The 20668-nt window shown below is 47.6% G+C and overlaps 1 protein-coding gene across 6 annotated transcripts in view; it reads left to right on the forward strand.

Moving 5' to 3' along the window:
* The first annotated feature begins 286 nt into the window (after positions 1 to 286).
* katnb1 (katanin p80 (WD repeat containing) subunit B 1) overlaps positions 287 to 20668 on the forward strand; it is a 20392-nt gene continuing 10 nt past the window's right edge. Inside the window, exons 1-21 of one of the 6 annotated variants that reach the window (XM_041993781.1) lie at positions 796 to 933; positions 1287 to 1360; positions 5930 to 6041; positions 6144 to 6274; positions 8596 to 8713; positions 8842 to 8942; positions 9053 to 9094; positions 9464 to 9547; positions 9624 to 9739; positions 10288 to 10359; positions 11986 to 12136; positions 12227 to 12417; positions 12488 to 12636; positions 12771 to 12821; positions 12932 to 12996; positions 15530 to 15745; positions 15822 to 15971; positions 16671 to 16747; positions 19276 to 19350; positions 19669 to 19785; positions 20225 to 20668. The exon at positions 20225 to 20668 is cut by the window's right edge and continues 10 nt beyond it. In XM_041993781.1, coding sequence (XP_041849715.1) covers positions 6002 to 6041; positions 6144 to 6274; positions 8596 to 8713; positions 8842 to 8942; positions 9053 to 9094; positions 9464 to 9547; positions 9624 to 9739; positions 10288 to 10359; positions 11986 to 12136; positions 12227 to 12417; positions 12488 to 12636; positions 12771 to 12821; positions 12932 to 12996; positions 15530 to 15745; positions 15822 to 15971; positions 16671 to 16747; positions 19276 to 19350; positions 19669 to 19785; positions 20225 to 20366 — 2088 coding nt within the window. In that variant the 5' untranslated portion in view covers positions 796 to 933; positions 1287 to 1360; positions 5930 to 6001 and the 3' untranslated portion in view covers positions 20367 to 20668. The other 5 variants (XM_041993780.1, XM_041993783.1, XM_041993778.1 and 2 more) reach the window with 5 other exon arrangements.

Genomic DNA, 20668 nt, shown 5'->3' on the forward strand with positions numbered 1-20668 from the left:
TCCTGCAGACTAAAGAGGAGAGGGAGCATCCAGCTTGTTATCAGTGGACAGGTGAAAAGCTGCATCTCTGATGGGATGGGGCTGCATTAGTGCCTATGGCGTGGGCAGCTTCCACATCTGTGAAGCTCCATCAATGCTGAAAAGTACATGGAGGTTTTAGAGCAACATCTGCTCCATCCAGACAACGTCTCTTTCAGGGAAGACCTTGCAGATTTCAGCAAGACGATGCTGAACCACATCCTGCATCCATCACAGCAGCTTCACAGGAGAAGAGTCCGGCTGCTGAACTGGCCTGCCTGCATCTCAGCCAGAATCACAGTGGGTCCAGTTCTAAGGAGCTTCTTTTATTCTTCAGTCTGCATTTAATCACACTGGGCAAGGCAAGTTTATTTTAACACATTTCATGTACGAGACAATTCAGAGTCCTTTCCCTAAAACATTAGAAGCATCATAGCAGGAAGCAGTAAAAACAAACTGTAAAAGAAATTAAATAAAAGCTGAAACATCTAAAATAAACTAGATAAAAAAAAACAGAGATAAAGTTCCAGTGTGGGGAATTAACAGCTGTTTTCATAAAAGGCAGCAAACAGAAAAGTTTTAACCGTGATGTAAAACTGCTGAGTCAGCAGACCTGCAGGTTTCTGGGAGTTTGTTCCGCTGCCTCTCCACGTTTAGTTCTGACTCTGGGTACAGAAAGTAGACCTGACCCTGATGACCTGAGGGATCTGGTTTTGTAATTTGTTGTTGCTAATAAAGACGCTGTAAAACCGCCGTGACGTCACAGGAAGTGACGAACGCGGCTCAGTTGCTAAGCTGCAGTGGAGGAGTAACCAGATCGTCAACAAGTTGTCTGACCAGAGGCGGCTAAGCAGCAGTTTATCGCTCCTTCTTCAGCCTGGTTAACCGGGTCTCGTGGTTCACTGCAGCCGGCAGGTGAAGCTCAACACACGGACACCTGCTCGCTTTTCCCCGCTACAACAAGCGGAGCTAATTAGCTGCTAACCAGCTAACTGGCTGCTAACGTTAGCTAGTTCGGCTAGTTCGTTCACAACCTGCGATTTGTTACTTCAGCTGTTGAAAACAAGTTACCGCTGGCATAACTAGGTTAGTTGTTGGTTAGTTAAACCGCCAGGCCTCTGTTTTATCTTCAGTTCCTCTTTAATTATTCAGTTTAACGGAGCTTCCTAATCAGATTAACCAAGTTCAAGTGGAGTCAACTGTTTCCGTCTCAGAGCTGTTCAACATCATCCAGGTTCGGTTATTTACTCTTTATTTCACATTCAGAGAGAAGTTCGTTACTGGTTCTTACCAGGAGTCCTGGTTCTGGTTCTGAGGGATGTGGAGGTAGTTGTTGATTCACGTAGGGAATATCTTGCAGCATCATAAAATTAGCACACAAAGGAAGGAAATGTGTGTTTGATGGATTATTTCTCCCCTTTAATAACCCCAGCTGGTGTTGTACTATGGATGGAAAGCCTGATTGGTCACCTTTACATCCAGGTAGAACTGGTCAGGATGGATCTTCTGTGGAATGAGCAGCACAGCTAAACGTGGGCTAAACTAGTATCCTCGTGTTGGTATTCACTCCAGTTCTTCAGGTGTGTTTCAGTCACAGGTGGATGACAAGAACCTGACCGACGTATCAGAACGGAGCTCTGGGGGTAGTGGTGATCCATACCTCCTGAATCTGGGAACTAACCCCACCCTCCAGGATGACTGCCCAGCCCCACAGAGCCAGGATCACCACAGAGAACCTCCAGAATTTGGGAGAAGAGGGGATGGAATGACCTGCTGGGAGTCCAGACCTCAACCCAGCTGAGGTCCTGAGCGAGCAGGTTGGTTTGCTCCGGACTGACCAACACAACCAGCTGGTTGAACTTCAGCAACTCCTGGCTGAGGAATGAGATGCCATCCCACAGATCACTGACCAGCATGAGGAGGAGGACCCAGCTGGTGTGGCTGCGTAGGGATCTTCATCACTACGAGGTCCCTGATGGTGGAACGTGAATGAAATGTAAAAGTTTGTTTTTATTTATCTTACTGTGGAGGAGTTTAATATTACGGGAGATTTTGGAGGGTCTTTTGGGGGGCGCTACCCACCACGTTTAGCTGTGTTGCTCATTCCACAGAAGCGCCATCCTGACCAGGTCTACCTGGTTGTAAAGGTGACCAATCAGGCTTTCCAGGCATGTTTAAAACAACAGATTATAAACGGGCAGAAATAATCCGCCAAACACGGATTTGCTTCCTTGTGCTAAGTTCATATTATTCTGAAACAGATCTGAGCCCACGTTCTTCTGTCATAAATAGGGCTGTTAAATGATTACAATTTTAATCAGATTAATCACAGCTTTTAATTTAATCACAAATTTGAAATAATTTAAAATGAATTAATCACCATTAATTATTGCCTGAAATCTGCACGTTTGTACTGCATCGTATCACCAGAACGAGCCGATGCTACAAATATTTACTGTTAAATGACCTCCTGTTGGGTAAACCTCGGATAGAATAGAATAGAAATACTTTATTAATCCCTTTGGAGAGCCCTCAGGGAAATTTGGGTACCAGCAGCAATACAACACCAACAGTAAAGCAGGACAAGCACAAGACACAATATATACAGGTACAAAGCAAAATAGAGGCAACAAGGTGCAAGAAAAGCACAAATAGAATACAATAAATAACAATAAGATAAGTTAAATAAAACAATATAAACAAGCATTGCACACCGTAGAGGTGGTACAGATTCCCAGTTCACTATTACACGTATAAGTTATTGCAACTGTTTGTATGGGTTATTGTGCATGTGTTGTATCAGGCGGACTGCACACCTCCCTCTCCCCCCTCCTTCTCCCCCTCCCTCTCCCCCCTCCTTCTCCCCCTCCCTCTCCCCCCTCCTTCTCCCCCTCCTGCCTAATGCAGAGTTGTACAGTTTGATGGCTCGGGGGACAAAGGAGTCTCTGAGCTGGTTGGTCCTACTCTTGGGGAGGAGCAGCCTGTTACTGGTCAGGCTTCTCTGTGCACTGATGACAGTGTGCAGAGGGTGACTGGCATTATTCACAATAGCCAGTAGTTTTTTTAGTGTTCTCCTCTCTGCCACTGTCACCAGGGAGTCCAGCTTCATGCCAACCACAGAGCCCGCCCGCCTGATGAGTTTTTCCAGCCTGTTAGCACACCTTTTTGTCATGTTACCCCCCTAGCAGACAACAGCATAAAAAAGCGTACTAGCTACCACAGACTGATAGAACATCCACAGGAGTTTCCTGCAGATGTAAAAAGATCCCAGTCTTCGCAGGAAGTACAGACGGCTTTGGCCCTTCTTGTACAGGTGATCTGTACAGCATGTCCAGTCCAGCTTGTTATCCAGCCACAACCCGAGGTACCTGTAGTTGTCTACAATCTCCACCTTGTCGTCCCTGATGGTCACTGGACGTGGTTGTGGGCTGGACTTCCTGAAGACAATAACCAGCTCCTTAGTCTTTGAGGTGTTAAGCTGGAGATGGTTCATCTGACTCCAGGTGACAAAGTCACTGACCAGATTCCTGTACTCGTCCTCTCCATCATCCCTGATACACCCCACGATGGCTGTGTCATCTGCAAACTTCTGGATGTGACACAGCTCTGAGTTGTAACAGAAGTCTGAGGTGTAGAGTGTGAAGAGGAGGGGGGCCAGCACCGTCCCCTGGGGTGCTCCTGTGCTGCTAATAACAGTGTCAGATGTGGTGTCCTTTAGCCTGACGTACTGCGGTCTCTCTGTGAGGTAGTTACCAATCCAGGACACCAAGCAGGGGTCCACCTGCATCTCCCTCAGTTTGTCCAGAAGCATCAGGGGCTGGATTGTGTTGAAGGCACTTGAAAAATCCAAGAAGAGGATCCTCACTGTGCCCCTCCCCTTATCCAGATGTACTTGGACATGGTGTAGGAGGTAGAGAATAGCATCCTCCACACCCACACCTGCGCGATAGGCAAACTGTAGAGGGTCCTGGGCCTGTTGCACTTGGGGCTTGAGGAGATTGAGGATGAGCCGCTCCATCGTCTTCATCAGCTGGGATGTAAGTGCCACCGGTCTGTAATCGTTCAGTTCACCAGGACGGTTTTTCTTTGGAACTGGAACAATACAGGATGTTTTCCACAGGGTAGACACTTTCCCCAGCTGTAGACTGTGGTTGAAGACATGCTGGAGTGGTTCCCCCAGTTCAGCAGTGCAGGTCCTAAGCAGACGAGGAGGCACTCCGTCAGGGCCTGCTGCTTTCCATGGGTGGAGCTTCCTCAGTTCTCCCCTCACCTGTTCTGCTGTTATGTGTGGAGGGTGCTGAGATGGGGGGAGGGGTAAAGGTTGGCAGGGGGGCTGCACAGGGGATGAAGTCAGGGAGGTTGTGTACTGCAGTGGGGGGACAGTGGGCTGATCAAAGCGGTTAAAGAAGATGTTCAGCCTGTTTGCTTCTTCCACTGTCCCCCCCGCTGTTATGGCCTTTGATCTGAAGCCTGTGACACCATCCCAGACCTCCTTCATACGGCTCTCACTCAGTTTATCCTCCACCTTCCTTCTGTAGGTGTCCCTCGCCACCTTCAGGCATTGTTTCACCTCCCGCTGTGCTGATTGCATTGCCTCCCTGTCATGGTTCATGAAAGCCACCTTGTCCCAGGGTCAGTAAATGCAGCATGTAATGTACTTCTGTATGTTCTAAATCATCTCTACTATGTTCTAGATCATAATTCAGTATTCATCTTTCATCATCTCACCAAGCGTCTCCATGGTGATAGTTTCTGTCCTAAAAGCAGCAGATGAGACGACTGAAGTTAAACAGCCGACATTGATAAAGAAACTCTGATAAAACTGATGATCTGGATAAAAACAGCTTTTTCTGTTTATCATTGATGTGTGTGTTTGTGCAGCCGTGATAAAAGTCCTACAGCACCATCACCCAAAGTAACACCTGCTGGTAAAACACATCATTGGGTGCTTGTTTTACTAGTTTTTCTTCACTTTGTTACACTTTTTTCCTGCTCAGTGCTCCTGGCCCCCCATCAGAACTTTTCTAGGCCCGGCCCTGCATAGCTGAAGTATAAACCCTGTCTACCACCAGCAGCTGCCGTTAGAGAAGGTCCTGCCAACAACAAGACTTTGGGGTAAATATGTGACGGTGTGAACATGAACCGCTAGTTTCCTCCTTCTCAGCTGATCCATAAACACACGCAGCAAGAGAGAAAAGCCGATCAGCTGATCACCGACAGCCGCCATGATTCACGGAGCAACATGAGAGGAGAGGGAGGAAGCAGCTGCTGCACAAACAGAGAGAGCAGAGATCCTCTAGAGCGGCCATGTTGGTATAAAACGCAGGATAAGTTAAAAAAAAAAAGGGAAAAACAACAGGAAAAGTGCGGGAGTGGAACCCTCTCACTGGGAAAAGAGTGGATGTTAAAACACCCCCATTCTCCACGGCGGCGACGTCCATGTTGCTCCATTAATGCTGAGTTCATTCTCAAATCCATCCATAGAACCAGCCGGCTGATCTCCATCGTGCCTCTCCATGTTTTGCCATCATAACGGAGAAATGACAGATGTGTGGAGCTTGTCCTGCCGCCATGCGTTAAAAATTTTAATGCAGTTACATAAATTAACGCTGTTAATGTGTTATTTTTGACAGCCCTAATTGCATGTACAGTCACCAACGTATTCCACTCCTGTTGAATTGTGCGTGGAATCCTTTTGTTGGTAACCGTTTTTCCAGTAAGAATAAGAGTGAATGCATGTGATGTTGTAAAGCAGAGTTCTTCAGTCATTCAGACGTTGATCACATGAACATAGACATTCATGCAGACCCTCCTCACCTTCCTCCTGTTCGCTGAGCTCCTCACACCTGCTGCCATGAGTCATTCGCTTTGCTGGGATTTGCTGACAGATGTGTGTGTTATATTTCTGCAGGTGGAGGAGGCTCCATGCACGTAGATATGCTCATGAATTAAACTCTGTGTCCAGTCTCCCTGTCTGACCAGTATGGCTGCTGCCAGCACCACCAAGATCTCCTGGCGACTGCGTGAGTAACGATGTGTTCCTGACAGAGATGTTGTGTTTGTGATGAAGTGAAGCAGGTGAGTGCAGAGCTGAATTTTGTCCCTCCTGTGTTGCTGTTGTTCAGAGGAGTTCGAGGCTCACTCCCGCACCGTTTCCTGTTTGGCTCTGGGGAAAAGCTCCGGCCGCCTGCTGGCCACAGGAGGAGAGGACTGCCGGGTCAACATCTGGAGCGTCAGCAAGGCCAACTGCATCATGGTCAGACAGCAGGGAAAACTCAGAGCTTTCAGATGGAAGGAGTCACGTTTGTTTGCGTTTATTAATATTTGAAATAATGACATTAACGTTGGAACAGAGACAGGCTTCACTGGTCTGCACCATGAAAACAGTCACATGCATATATGAAACCTCGAATTCGTCACTTTGTCGTCATCAGTTGGTAGATCTGAACTCGAGATCACGGTGTGTGTTCATCATGTGGCTGCAGCAGCAACTCAGTGAGCTGTATCTCCACAATAATCCATACACGTCAACTTTAGAACATTTGCAATGGCTGAGTGAAGGGAGCATCATATGAACATGGGAACATCATGGGCACATTATAGGCATAAAGAGCATCCAATCCAATTTAATTACAGGGCACTTTAAACAGAGTTGACCAAAGTACTGAACAATAAAACAACAAATCATATAAAAAACATGTTTATCTATAAATTCACTAAAACACAAAAACTGGATTATAGGAACATCAAGTGACCATTATAACAAAGTCAACTTTCCCTTTTTATTTATGCGTTCTTACTTCAGTCTGGTTCAACAACCACTGACCCAACTCATCTGTCAGAGAAACGTTGAGAGTGATCGTACATGTCGACAGCGCTCTCTGCTGCTTCAGGTCCAGCAACCGGACAATTTACTTTCAGCTGCTTTAAAGTTCAGGCATAAAATGTTTGTTTATTTATTCTTTATTTAAATCCAGTTTGAGCCCGTTGAGGATCAGACTGAGATGATCCACGTGACACTTCTGATCCTTTCACCTTGTTTAGTCCATATGTCCTCCGGTCTCTTTTCCAAGAAAGATCCATCAAACCTCTAAACTCCTTTCCACCATCCAGAGCCGCGTTCGCAAACGTCGTCTTCTACTGTCCAGAGCCGCGTTCGCAAACGTCGTCTTCTACTGTCCAGAGCCGCGTTAACAATCGTCGTCTTCTAACGTCCAGAGCCGCGTTCGCAAACGTCGTCTTCTACTGTCCAGAGCCGCGTTAACAATCGTCGTCTTCTAACGTCCAGAGCCGCGTTAACAATCGTCGTCTTCTAACGTCCAGAGCCGTGTTCGCAAACGTCGTCTTCTAACGTCCAGAGCCGCGTTCGCAAACGTCGTCTTCTACCGTCCAGAGCCGCGTTCGCAATCATTGTCTTCTACCGTCCAGAGCCGCGTTAACAAACGTCGTCTTCTACCGTCCAGAGCCGCGTTCGCAATCGTCGTCTTCTACCGTCCAGAGCCGCGTTAACAGTCGTTGTCTTCTACCGTCCAGAGCCGCGTTCGCAATCGTCGTCTTCTACCGTCCAGAGCCGCGTTCGCAATCGTCGTCTTCTACCGTCCAGAGCCGCGTTAACAGTCGTCGTCTTCTACCGTCCAGAGCTGCGTTAACAATCGTCGTCTTCTACCGTCCAGAGCCGCGTTAACAAACGTCGTCCTCTACCGTCCAGAGCCGCGTTTTCAAACGTCGTCTTCTACTGTCCAGAGCCGCGTTAACAGTCGTCGTCTTCTACCGTCCAGAGCCGCGTTAACAATCGTCGTCTTCTACCGTCCAGAGCCGCGTTAACAGTCGTCGTCTTCTACCGTCCAGAGCCGCGTTAACAGTCGTCGTCTTCTACCGTCCAGAGCCGCGTTAACAAACGTCGTCCTCTACCGTCCAGAGCCGCGTTAACAGTCGTCGTCTTCTACCGTCCAGAGCCGCGTTAACAATCGTCGTCTTCTACCGTCCAGAGCCGCGTTAACAGTCGTCGTCTTCTACCGTCCAGAGCCGCGTTAACAGTCGTCGTCTTCTACCGTCCAGAGCCGCGTTAACAATCGTCGTCTTCTACCGTCCAGAGCCGCGTTTTCAAACGTCGTCTTCTACCGTCCAGAGCCGCGTTTTCAAACGTCGTCTTCTACCGTCCAGAGCCGCGTTTTCAAACATCGTCTTCTATCGTCCAGAGCCGCGTTAACAAACGTCGTCCTCTACCGTCCAGAGCCGCGTTAACAGTCGTCGTCTTCTACCGTCCAGAGCCGCGTTAACAATCGTCGTCTTCTACCGTCCAGAGCCGCGTTTTCAAACATCGTCTTCTACCGTCCAGAGCCGCGTTAACAAACGTCGTCCTCTACCGTCCAGAGCCGCGTTAACAAACGTCGTCCTCTACCGTCCAGAGCCGCGTTAACAAACGTCGTCCTCTACCGTCCAGAGCCGCGTTAACAAACGTCGTCCTCTACCGTCCAGATTCCAGGATGTTGTCCATTCGTCCTTTAGGTTTTTACGTTGCTCATCTTTAATCATTTGGTTTGTGTCTTCCACAACTGAATCGGTGTGTTGTTTCAGAGTTTAACAGGTCACAAGAACCCAGTGGAGTGTGTCCAGTTCAGCACATCGGAGGAGCAGGTCGCAGCCGGCTCACAGTCCGGATCCATCCGAATCTGGGACCTGGAGGCCGCTAAGAGTAAGGCCCAGTATAAAGACTTTTCTTAAGTCAGAACGGTGGTGTCATCCATCTGACTTCCCTGTAGTCAGTGTAACAGAAGAAGGTGTAACTCACCTGTAGATCTTGTGACTCTTCTGCTTCCTCAGGTTTACGAACTCTGATGGGACACAACGCCAACATCACCAGTCTGGGCTTCCATCCGTTTGGAGACTTCCTGGCCTCCAGCTCCATGGACACGAGCATAAAGGTGTGTGTGTGTGTGTGTATGTAAAAAAACAGTATTTGGAGTCATAATCCATATTCATTTAATTTTCTCACGTTTTTCTTATTAAAACACAAACTTCTGTCTTCTGACAGCTGTGGGATGTACGGAGGAAAGGTTATGTGTTCAGGTATAAGGTAAGAACGCCTGTGTGTGTGTTTGTTTTCTTATTGTCGAGAGTACAATTATAAATTTAACCTTTGAAGTGAGGACATTTTTGCTGTCTTGACTCTTTTTTAAATTGTAATGGCCTCCAGATGTTAATTATAGACTTTTCTCAAAGTTGAATATCCAAGTCCCACTGTCTTCATGAGTCGGTGATGGTCTGATATTGTCACAGGGTAACCGGTCACATGACTCCAATAACTGTTAAACATCTGTGAGCTGGAGAAACACGTTAATTATAAATGGAGGTTCTGTTCACCCGTCTGGACTTTCCTAACGTTTAATGAGGCCCGCTGTGTTTAGGAATACACGTTTCAGACAGCGCTCTGTTTGCATTGCAGGGTCACACTCAGGCTGTGAGGAGTCTCGCCTTCAGTCCGGACGGGAAGTGGTTGGCCTCCGCGAGCGACGACTGCACGGTGAAGGTAGAAAGCGGTCCGACCCCCAACCAGCTGTCAGACGAGTTTCTGGTCCTCAACTGTTGTTTCTTGTCTCCTCCAGCTGTGGGACCTGACTCAGGGGAAAACCATCACAGAGTTCAGATCTCACACTGCAGCCGTCAACATTGTCCAGTTCCATCCCAACGAGTACCTGCTGGCATCCGGCAGCTCCGACAGGTACGCCACCGCCACCTGAAACGCAGGTGACCACAAGGCAGCTGCACCTGTCGCAGGTCTGGACGAGTCCTCTACTCGTCTCGCTGTCCAGATGAGACGTCATTAACATTGTTAATACACCGAGAATATCCTGAAAACACCATGAAGACGAGGAGGATGATGATGATTATGAGGTTGATGAAGATAATGATAATGATAAGGCTAAGGAGGAGGATGATGATGAAGATGATTATGAACATGAGACTGATGAAGACAACAATAATGAGGAGGATGATGATGATGATTGTGAGGTTATGAAGATAATAACGATAATGAGGATGAAGATGATGGAAGTTTACCTGCAGCAGAGGAAACTCATACGGGAATTTCTGTTTATCAAACAGGAGCTACTGATCAAACAATAATTAGAATTTAATAAAAATGATGAAATAATGAGACAGACGGAAACTGTGAAGTCGCATTTAGTTTCAGTAAAAACCTGCAGCTTCTTCCTGTTGTGTGTGTTTGTTTCTTAACGTTTAAATGTTTACGTCTGTCTTTCTCTGCAGGAGCCTCAAACTCTGGGATCTGGAGAAGTTTACAATGATCAGCTCGTTGGAGGGAGACACATCTGCTGTGAGGTTGGACATGATGCTGCTGGCCCCTGATCTCTGGTTCTTGATCTCTGACCCCTGATCTCTAGATCCTGATCTCTGACCCCTGATTTCTGGTCCCCTGATCCTAGTTCTTGCTCTCTGACCCCTGATCTCTGGTGCCTGAGCTCTGGTTCCTGATCTGAGATCCCTGATTTGTGGTCCCCTGATCCTAGTTCTTGCTCTCTGACCCCTGATCTCTGGTGCCTGAGCTCTGGTTCCTGATCTGAGATCCCTGATTTGTGGTCCCCTGATCTGTGACCCCTGATCTCTGGTTCCTGATCTCAGATCCCTGATTTCTGGTCCCCTGATCTCTGACCCCTGATTTCAGATCCCTGATCTCTGGTTCCTGATATCTGACCCCTGATTTCTGGTCCCCTGATTTCTGACCCCTGATCTCTAGTTCCTGATATCTGATCTCTGATTTCTGGTCTCCTGATCTCTGGTTCCTGATCTGAGATCCCAAATTTCTGGTCCCCTGATGTCTGGTTCCTGATCTGAGATCCCTGATTTCTGGTCCCCTGATCTCTGGTTCCTGATCTCAGATCCCTGATTTCTGGTCCCCTGATCTCTGACCCCTGATCTCTGGTTCCTGATCTCTGATCCCTGATTTCTAATCCCCTGATTTCTGACCCCTGATCTCTAGTTCCTGATCTCTGATCCCTGATTTCTGGTCTCCTGATCTCTGATTCCTGATCTGAGATCCCAGATTTCTGGTCCCCTGATGTCTGGTTCCTGATTTCTGGTCCCCTGATGTCTAGTTCCTGATCTCTGATCCCTGATTTCTGGTACACTAATCTCTGGTTCCTGATCTCTGACCCCTGATTTCTAATCCCCTGATTTCTGACCCCTGATTTCTAGTTCCTGATCTCTGATCCCTGATTTCTGGTCTCCTGATCTCTGATTCCTGATCTGAGATCCCAGATTTCTGGTCCCCTGATGTCTGGTCCCTGATCTCAGATCCCTGATTTCTGGTCCCCAGATCTCTGGTTCCTGATCTCTGACCCCTGATTTCTGGTCCCCTGATCTCTGACCCCTGATTTCTGGTTCCTGATCTGAGATCCCTGATTTCTGGTCCCCTGATGTCTAGTTCCCGATCTCATATCCCTGATTTCTGGTCCCCTGATCTCTGAACCCCGATCTCTAGTTCCTGATCTCTGACCCCTGATTTCTGGTCTCCTTATCTCTGGTTCCTGATCTGAGATCCCTGATATCTGAACCCCGATCTCTGGTTCCTGATCTCTGATCCCTGATCTCTGATCCCTGATTTCTGGTTCCTGATTTGAGACCCCTGATTTCTGGTCCCCTTATATCTGGTTCCTGATCTCTGACCCCTGATCTCTGAACCCCGATCTCTCGTTCCCGATCTCTGACCCCTGATTTCTGGGCCCTGATCTCTGACCCCTGATCTCTGATCCCTGATTTCTGGTACCCTAATCTCTGGTTCCTGATTTCTGACCCCTGATATCTAGTTCCTGATCTCTGACCCCTGATCTCTGAACCCCGATCTCTAGTTCCTGATCTCTGATCCCTGATTTCTGGTACCCTCATCTCTGATTCCTGATCTCTGACCCCTGATTTCTGGTCCCCTGATGAATGTCTCTGCCCCTCCAGGTGCCTTCTGTTCAGCCCGGATGGCTCCTGTCTCTTCAGTGGGGCCACAGACTCTTTGCGGGTCTTTGGCTGGGAGCCCGACCGCTGCTTCGACGTAGTTCCGGTCAGATGGGGGAGGGTGTCGGATCTCTCTATCTGCAGCCAGCAGCTGGTGTGTAGCTCCGCCCACTGGACCATGATCTTCCTTCTCAGGTTGACCTTCATCACTGAGAAGACGTTCTAACCAGCTCCTCGTCCTCAGATCGGGGTGTCTCATCAGCTGTCCAGCGTCTCATCCTACGTGGTCGACCTGAAGAGGGTGAAGAAGAGCGGCGGCGCTGTGATCCAGGGAATCATCCAGGACAACCAGCCGCTCACGGAGCCCAAGGATCCCAGAGGAGCCGCTCTGCGCCGGAGCTACGAGAGGCCGACCACCAGCTGCAGCTCACAGAGGTAACACGTCCGTCTCGCAGGAACCATGTCCTTAAAATGATGTCACTGTTACATGTTGTGATGTCACCAGGGTGAAGCAGCGTTCAGAGGCTGATCGGCGGAGCCCTGAAGGTGAGAGGCGGAGCCCCAGCGAAGATGAGGCGGATGAGAAGCTGTCATCAGCGGAGATCCACAACGCCGAGGACTACAAGGAGATCTTCCAGCCCAGAAACGCCATCTGTAGGTGGATGATGACATCACACTGACATCACACATTCAGAAACTTGGCAGTTACGCTGCAGTGGCGCTGATCGAACAGGTCGAGCTGCTCTGATGCCGCTCACATGTTAACCCCTGGTTCTGGTCTCCTGCAGCTCGAACTCCTCCCAGGATGTCCGAGCCGTTCCCAGCGCCTCCTGAGGACGGTGAGTCCACCTGAAACAGTAATCAGATTACTGGAATGTAAGTCTCGTATCTGAGTCGGACCCACAGCAACATCTGCTTCCTCATGGTCCTTCTCCCTCCTCCCTCTCAGAGAGTGTTGTTGTCATCGGACGACAGCTGAAGGACTTGATTTCCCCTTTTCCTGACAAGCAGCAGGTCAGTGAACACCACATCTTCTTCTTCAGGCTTTATTCAGCAGAAAATCAGCAGCTGTTTGATAGACGCTGACTGGTCTGATAAGACACCACGTCTGATATGCTCAGGTGTAAGTAAATTACATTAATCAGACCTTTTAATCACACGATAATCAGGTTAAGCATACATATATATAATAATACTATATATATATATATATATATTTTTTTTTTTTTATACAATACTATATAATAGTATACATCATTACTTACAGATCCTGATTTGATTTGATTACCTCTAAAGGGAATAGTCTTATATGTTTAGATATTTATGGTATATAAAAAATAATGACCTACCAGGTAATAGATAAGAAATACACCTTCAACCAAATAGACATAAAACTTCCTAACAGGGTGGCAGAATTTGTAAATCTTGGTGCTCCAAAACATGTTATCAAAAGTATAAATACTACTGGTCAAAACAGAAGATTCCACCACTGCAAAGTGGTAAACAGACAGTGTTAGGGTGGGGTTATTGGGTGGGAGGGTGGATAGGTGGGGCTGTTGGGCAGGTGGAAGGACAGAAGGGGTGAGGTGGAAAGTAGCCTGAGTGGAGGGCTGGTGTCCTTGTACTATATGGCGTGGGTGTAGATGCGAGATGCACGGATGATCATTAGATGTATGTTTGGGAAGGTGAATGCATGAACATGAGTGTTTGTATATGTGTTTATAAAGGTATAAATGTGTACATTATTATTATTATTATTATTATTATCATTATTATTATTATTACTACTATTGGTACTCCCCTCTCTCTGGGGTGTGGTGTTTGGGGGTGCTGTGGGTCCCTGGTTGTGGGTCACTTCGGGCTCTGGACTTGGTGGGGCCTGGATCGTCCTGCCCTGAGAGAGGTCCTGGGAAATGAGGATGTCTACTGCCACCAATGGGGCGGCTCATCTTCCAGGGGGAGCTTCCCTTTTTCCCGGTTGTGCCACTCCTCATACCCCTCCCTCCTCTGCTCTTGCATTTACATCCATACACTTAAGGTGGGTTTATGCTCGCGCGGCGTCTGCGTGTGGCCGGTCACGCTGTAGCTGTTGCGCGGCGTCTGCGTGTGGCCGGTCACGCCGTAGCTGTTGCGTGGCGTTTGCGTGTGGCCGGTCACGCCGTAGCTGTTGCGTGGCGTTTGCGTGTGGCCGGTCACGCCGTAGCTGTTGCGCGGCGTTTGCGTGTGGCCGGTCAAGCCGTAGCTGTTGCGCGGCGTCTGCGTGTGGCCGGTCACGCCAAAGCTGATGCTGGTGAGTTTGCTCTCTACTCGAGCGTAGGGGGAACGCGTCGTTTTGGTGTCGTGTTGCAGTTTCTTCTCCTAACCTGAAGGTGGCAACAGGGGTGGTATCGGCCGGGAAACTCACCAGGTCGGAGTACTTTTGATGGTTCTCTTCAGTTTTGGTGGTATTTTCTGTTTTAAAACAACAATGGCGTCCAGCATGGTTCAGTGTCTTTATTAGCTTGTGGAAGAAAAAGAAATAATTTGATCAGCTTCTCATCAACTTGATCCACTATTTATTGTTTTTCAAAACGGTGGTTACCACACAAATTCAGCGAGAAGATCCAGATATCCGGCAACACGTGATCCCAAACTGACCAATCACAAGGGAGTACATAGCAGGGGTGCACGTCAGGTCTGGAAGAGGTATGCGTTGAGCCTCTGTGGCGCTACGCCAAGCTTATGGCGGAAACGTAGACGCTGATGAACATTAATCCTCCCTTAGGGCTTTAGGGTGCATTCACGTTGCATGGGTGTGGTGGAGGGGGCCTTAGTAGCTGCTTCTCCTGCACCCTGGGGTGGCTTGCTCCTCAGTTTTATTCTTACTTGGTCATCTTTACCTAAAACAATGACACTACAAAAAAACATACATGCCGTCTCCGGGGGACCCTGTAAATGTGTGTGCGTGTATGGGCGTCCTGGTCCTGATCTGCAGACCTGGGGCTTCATTTCTAAAACTGTGCAGAGCAAAGATGACGACAGGTTGCATACGTAGGGACAAAAGGTAATGTGGCGCACACAAAAACTTCCCGATTTATACAAGAGTGCGCATGCATGTCCCACACCCGTTTCCAGTTATAAATTACTTTCCACCTGTTTTTTTACTGACTGCTACATGTTGTAGCATGCTGTACATGCTACATGACCAGAACATACAGCGGTTCCGGTACTTCCATTAACCGCCTGAAGCCTCAGTTAGTGGACCCATGCTGATGAACCACATGTTGAACCACACATGATTTGGACTTTTAGGGAATGAAGAGTCAGAGTCAGGTCAGAGAAGCCGTAGAGGTAGGACCATTCTCCCTCCAGGTTTGGTTTTTGTAAGTCCAGAAGTTGAGTAGAACTGGGGTGAGCCAGTTTCTGTGCCTACGCCAGCTTTAGAAATGAGGCTCCAGGTCCTGACTTGCAGATTGTTTTAATCTTCTCTAATGGAGAGGCAGCAGAACTAGATTTCCTGTCAAGGATCAATAAAGTTTGAATTGAATGTGATCTGTTTCTGTTGCAGCCTCCTCCGCTTGCCTCCTCCACCCCCGTCCAGAGGGTGGAGCCGACTGTGGTCTCTTGTGGCAAGCGTCTGCCCCCCATTTCCTCCAACCCCCCCGCCTCCTCCCCGCCCCCCCCGCCCAGCCAGGTCACCCCAACCAAATCTAGACCGCAACCCAGGATCATCCTCAGCACCAGGAACGAGCCCATCGGACTCAACGTGGCCGACTTCCTGCCGGTGCGTTCAGCCAGAAGCTCTGTAGCACCTTCTGAGATCATGTGACCTGGCTGTTGATCATGTGACCTCTGCTCAGTCTTCAGCCAACCACCGAGCAACCGTCCTGACTGACGACGAGGCCCTGTCCCAGATCAAGAAGGGCCATGACACCATGTGTGTGATGCTGAGCAGCCGACACAAGAATCTGCAGACGGTCCGAGCCGTGTGGGCCCGCGAGGACATCAAGGTGGGTTCCCACTGACCTCATCAGTGATGTCATATGATCACATGACTTGATGGGGCCCCTTTCATCGGGGCCCAACATCTTCAAGCACTGGGCCAGACACGCTGGTCTCAGATCTGAAGAGAAGCTGAGTCTGTTTCATTTCTGTGGTGGTTTTACCACCATCACAGTGAGGCCCCGGGCCCCTGGCGTCCTGGACGCTCATTCACCTTTTATCTTTGTTTGGGCGACGCGCCATCAGATAAATCTTATCTGCTTCTTTAAAATCTGTTTTATTTATTTAGGGCTGTGAAAATGAACATGTCAATGCAACAAGAACATGCAGAATTAATGTGTTTTTAACGAACAAGAAGAAGTTTCAGTTTCAGCCTCCACGCACGCGCCTGTTCAGGCTACATCTTCAGGTTTAACACCGAGCTGTCAGCAGATGTTTAAATGTGATTAATCCACAGCTGTCTTGTAGTTAATCAGCTTAAATCAGCTCTAATTTTATTTCTGTTTTTGTCTTAATGTATTTATAGTTTGATTTGGTTTCCTTTATTTCCAGTGACGCCTCCTCTGCGCAGTTTTATACTGTGGACTCAGAGACACGAGACTTTTTTCTTTCTTCTGTTACTGTGTTAAAACAGTTTGTATGAATAAAGTCTGATTGAAAGTCACATGACTTCCTGACAGGATGTGATTAGGTGTTTGTTTCTGCAGAGCGCTCTGGACACTGCCATCTCCATGAATGACCTGTCCATCGTGGTGGACATCCTCAACATCATCAACATGCAGCCGTGAGACACACACACACACACACACACACACACACACACACACACACACACACACACACACACACACAACTTTTGGGGACTACCCTTTCTAGAGGTTTGAGAGGTATGAAGAAAATGTGGTTCCTTACCCAAAGCTACGTCATCCCATGCACAGCGTCAGTATGTGGAATAATGTTCGGACCGCGCTAGATGGTGACACAAATTTCAGTTTACTTTGTGGGTATTTCCGTCAGTGTGTTACATGTTAGATCTAAATCTTTAGTTAGAATTGAGAACAAATAAGACTGAATTCAATAAAAACACCTTTAAATAACAAATTAGATTTTTTTTATTAAGTTTACAAACTCAGCCAAAGAAAAGCCAGTCTCTCAAATCTGGATTTGTAATAAACAAATAAATAAACAAACACATTTCTTTCCAAACTGATGGAACATTACTGGAGTAGCAGAGAACAACGTCTCTAACTCTGACGGAAGGACAGCTTCTCTGTGAGAACCAGAAACATTACTGAGGTTTGTGCTGCAGTTTCCTTTTGTTTGCTGCTGTTTGGTTGTAAAGATAAATTTTAATGTTGCGCCAGTCACGGTTCAGCTTTGAGACGCTTCTCACAGTCTCTCTTTGCCGGCACAACGAAGGATGCAAAGGATTGTTTCACATGCCCTTCGGCAGCTCTGGTGGCCTCTACTGTGTTTTTCTGGGGAGGTTCATCTTAATATGGACAGAAAAAGAGTTTATAATTTAAAATGACGTGGGTGCTGAAATTCTGATTTAAGGCTCTGAATCCTTTGTTATAGTACGTACATGCATCAATGTGTTGGATATTTTCAAAATTAATTTAGAGGCAGTTAAAAAAAGGTATTAAATTTAATCTGTTCTTTGTTCCCTTCCGTTATCTTTGGAGGATAAACTTGCACTAACTTCTGTTTGTCTTTCTATATCAGAGGAGGATCGTTTTTGTTTCTTGGCCGGAGGTGGTAGCACTTCAGTCCTCGGAGGAGGAGGAGTCTCTCCTTCTGAACGTTATTAAAAAAATAATAATAAGATCAACGTTGTTATGTTATGATGTGCTCTGAATCCAGAGTGAAGCTTTTAAATTGATCATTTGTGTATTAATATTTCTAAACTTAAGCTACAACAAGCTTTCCGTCCTTAATCAAAAGTAGATTATGCAAGTAAAGAGTTTATTACAGCAGCCTTCAAGTCTGCAGTAGACGGCCTGTCTGCCTGGTTTAAAGAAGAAAATGACCAGACAATGAAGAATCAGCAACAGACACTTAAACAACCAAACAAATGACAAAATCTGAAAAGGATGTCTGTGCGTTTGACCAGGTAATGGCCAGCTGACGTTCATGGTTGATGAACGGTAATCAGTGTGTTGTATCCTGATGGAAAGTGTCGACTCACCCCATACAAAGTACTTACTAAGTTAAGACCAGCTCCTAGACTTCCAGGATATTATGCATGAACAAAAGTTACTTAACGCTAGAAACCTGACCTGCTGTTTTTCTAATGCGGTAGTCTGCACGCCCCCCACCCAGGTTACCAGGGCAAGATGCACCTAACTTCAGAGCCGTAGAGATGATAGAGTCTGTTTTCTGTTTAGAGACATTTTTACCGCACTGTACCAAGCAGGTTTGTGCCATTGGGACTTGTTTTTGTGAGGTTTTTATTCCAGCGTATATGTCTATCGACTTATCTGTTTATGGTGCTGAGAACAAGTATTTTTTCTCTTTGGGTGCACACACCGTCATCAAAACACCGTCAGATGTCTCCGTTTTATGACCACGTTCTCTGACCGTCGCTCTGCTGTGGGACGAGTGGGGTCTCTTCCTAAATTTCGAATGGCATTGGACATGAATTTGGTCTCTAAATCTGCTGCCATCCAAAATTTGATTCCAAATTTGTCAGGCTTGGATGCAGCGTATTGGGTAAAGGACAGCAGCCCCTTGTTGTTAGAAGCTGCTTGTTGACGGTCGTGTGTCGTCCTGGCTTGTCAGACAACACACAGTTCCTGATGAAACGTTGCCAGATGCAAGAGAGCAGCAAACGTGTCCATTTTCACACGCTCTTCACGGCTGTCTGTCATCAACCCGCAGGTGTTTCACGATTGCTTGAAATCTGTTTCGAGCCGTTGTTTCTTTTATGGCTGGCAAAAGGAAATGCTCCGACCAGGCATCACTCCCCGCTCCGACTTTGGATGTTGCTGCTCTGGTGAACAAACCTGAAATGAAGGCCATCAGCTCATAAACAGCCAAGCTCCTTTGGGTCAGTTCTGCCGCCTTGCTCGTCGTAAACTGTGATGGACAGCAGCATGTTGATGTCGGTCAAGCACCAGAAACTGGAGACGGCTGGGGATTTATTATGATTCAGAGGCTTATTGGATACTTACAGGACCTGGTTCTGCAGCAGGTTCTATGTTTGATTCTCTTTCTGAACCCTGTGAAGATCCTGAAAATCTTATTTTGGACATTCTGTTGAATTAAACTTTTCTGGAAGGTGATCTGGTTCTGATGTTTCTGCTGTTTCAGGACTGTGTGGAAACTGGACCTGTGTACCACCATCCTCCCTCAGATCGACAGGCTGCTGCAGAGCAAATATGAGAGGTGAGGTCGGATCGGCGTCATGCAGCGACCGAATCACAGCTCCACAACCGGATCAGTCCGGTTCCCTGCAGCGACCGGATCAGACCGGTTCTGTAGAGCGACCAGATCAGACCGGTTCTGTAGAGCGACCGGATCAGATCAGACCAGTTCTCTAGAGCGGCCAGATCAATCCGGTTCTCTGCAGTGACCGGACTGAGCCGGTTCTCTGATCAGTACACACTAGACCTTTAACCTCCAGATAAGTTTTTATTGGATTTGTTTGTCTTCCTGTGAGTACACCGATCAGCCAATCAGCTTCCTGTCTCTCTCTGAGTCCAGCTACATGCAGACCGGCTCCACGTCTCTGAAACTCATCATGAAACATTTCTGGATGCTGATCTCCGACACGCTGAAGGCCTCACCGTCCGTCGGAGTCGACATCAGCCGGGAGGAGCGGTGAGTGTGGCACCGTTGGTTCCGACACGTTTCAATAGCCGCTTCTGGTTCCGTTGGTTCCAACCTGTTTCTCCAGTGATGGTCACTGGGTTAAGGTGTGTAAAAAAAAATTTGGGCCAAAATTCATAAAGAAATGATGTCAGATCTGATGAAGAGAAAAAACCTTGTTAACCCGGCTTTAAAGTTGTCAGTAGGCGGAGCTTCTGGCAGGGCGGCCATGTTGACATATCGTTGCCATCATGTTGGCGAATTCTAGTGGCCATGTCGGCATATCGTAGCCACTATATGAACGTATCTTAGCCGTCAGCGAATTACAGCGGAAATGTCGCCATATCGTAGCTGTGATGTCAATTTATTGTATCCACCATGTCGCCGCCTTGTTGACGTATGGCGTTTGACCCGCCATGTTTGTGATGTTCTAACCTTTGTGTCTCTGCAGACACCAGAAGTGCCGAGCGTGCTGCAAACACCTGAAGAACCTCAGCAACATCGTGAAGAACAAGGGTGTGCAGGTGGGTCGCCATGGCAGCGCCTTCAAGGAGTTGCAGCTTCTCATGGCTCCGCTGGATGACGCGCTCTGACGGTTCACATGTCGAGGATCAGCTGACATCGGACGCTCCAAAACACATTCCTGTACTTTGTTTCCTGTTGCCACGGCTGCGGCATCTCCTCCTTCTTCCAGCCGACAGGAAGCAGATCCGCTTCAGCTGGAGTTTTAAAAATTTCCACAGAACGTTAACCAATCTGATCGCAGCGGCTTGTTCCCGTGGGAGGAGTTTATCAGGTCAGACTGATGTTCAACATAGTTCATAATGAACTCGTTTATCAGACAAACTTTTCTACTTGTCACATAAATGTGCACTTAATTTAAATAAAGTTGCTT

This window comes from Melanotaenia boesemani, chromosome 1 (assembly GCF_017639745.1).
Source record: "Melanotaenia boesemani isolate fMelBoe1 chromosome 1, fMelBoe1.pri, whole genome shotgun sequence".
Taxonomy (NCBI): domain Eukaryota; kingdom Metazoa; phylum Chordata; class Actinopteri; order Atheriniformes; family Melanotaeniidae; genus Melanotaenia; species Melanotaenia boesemani.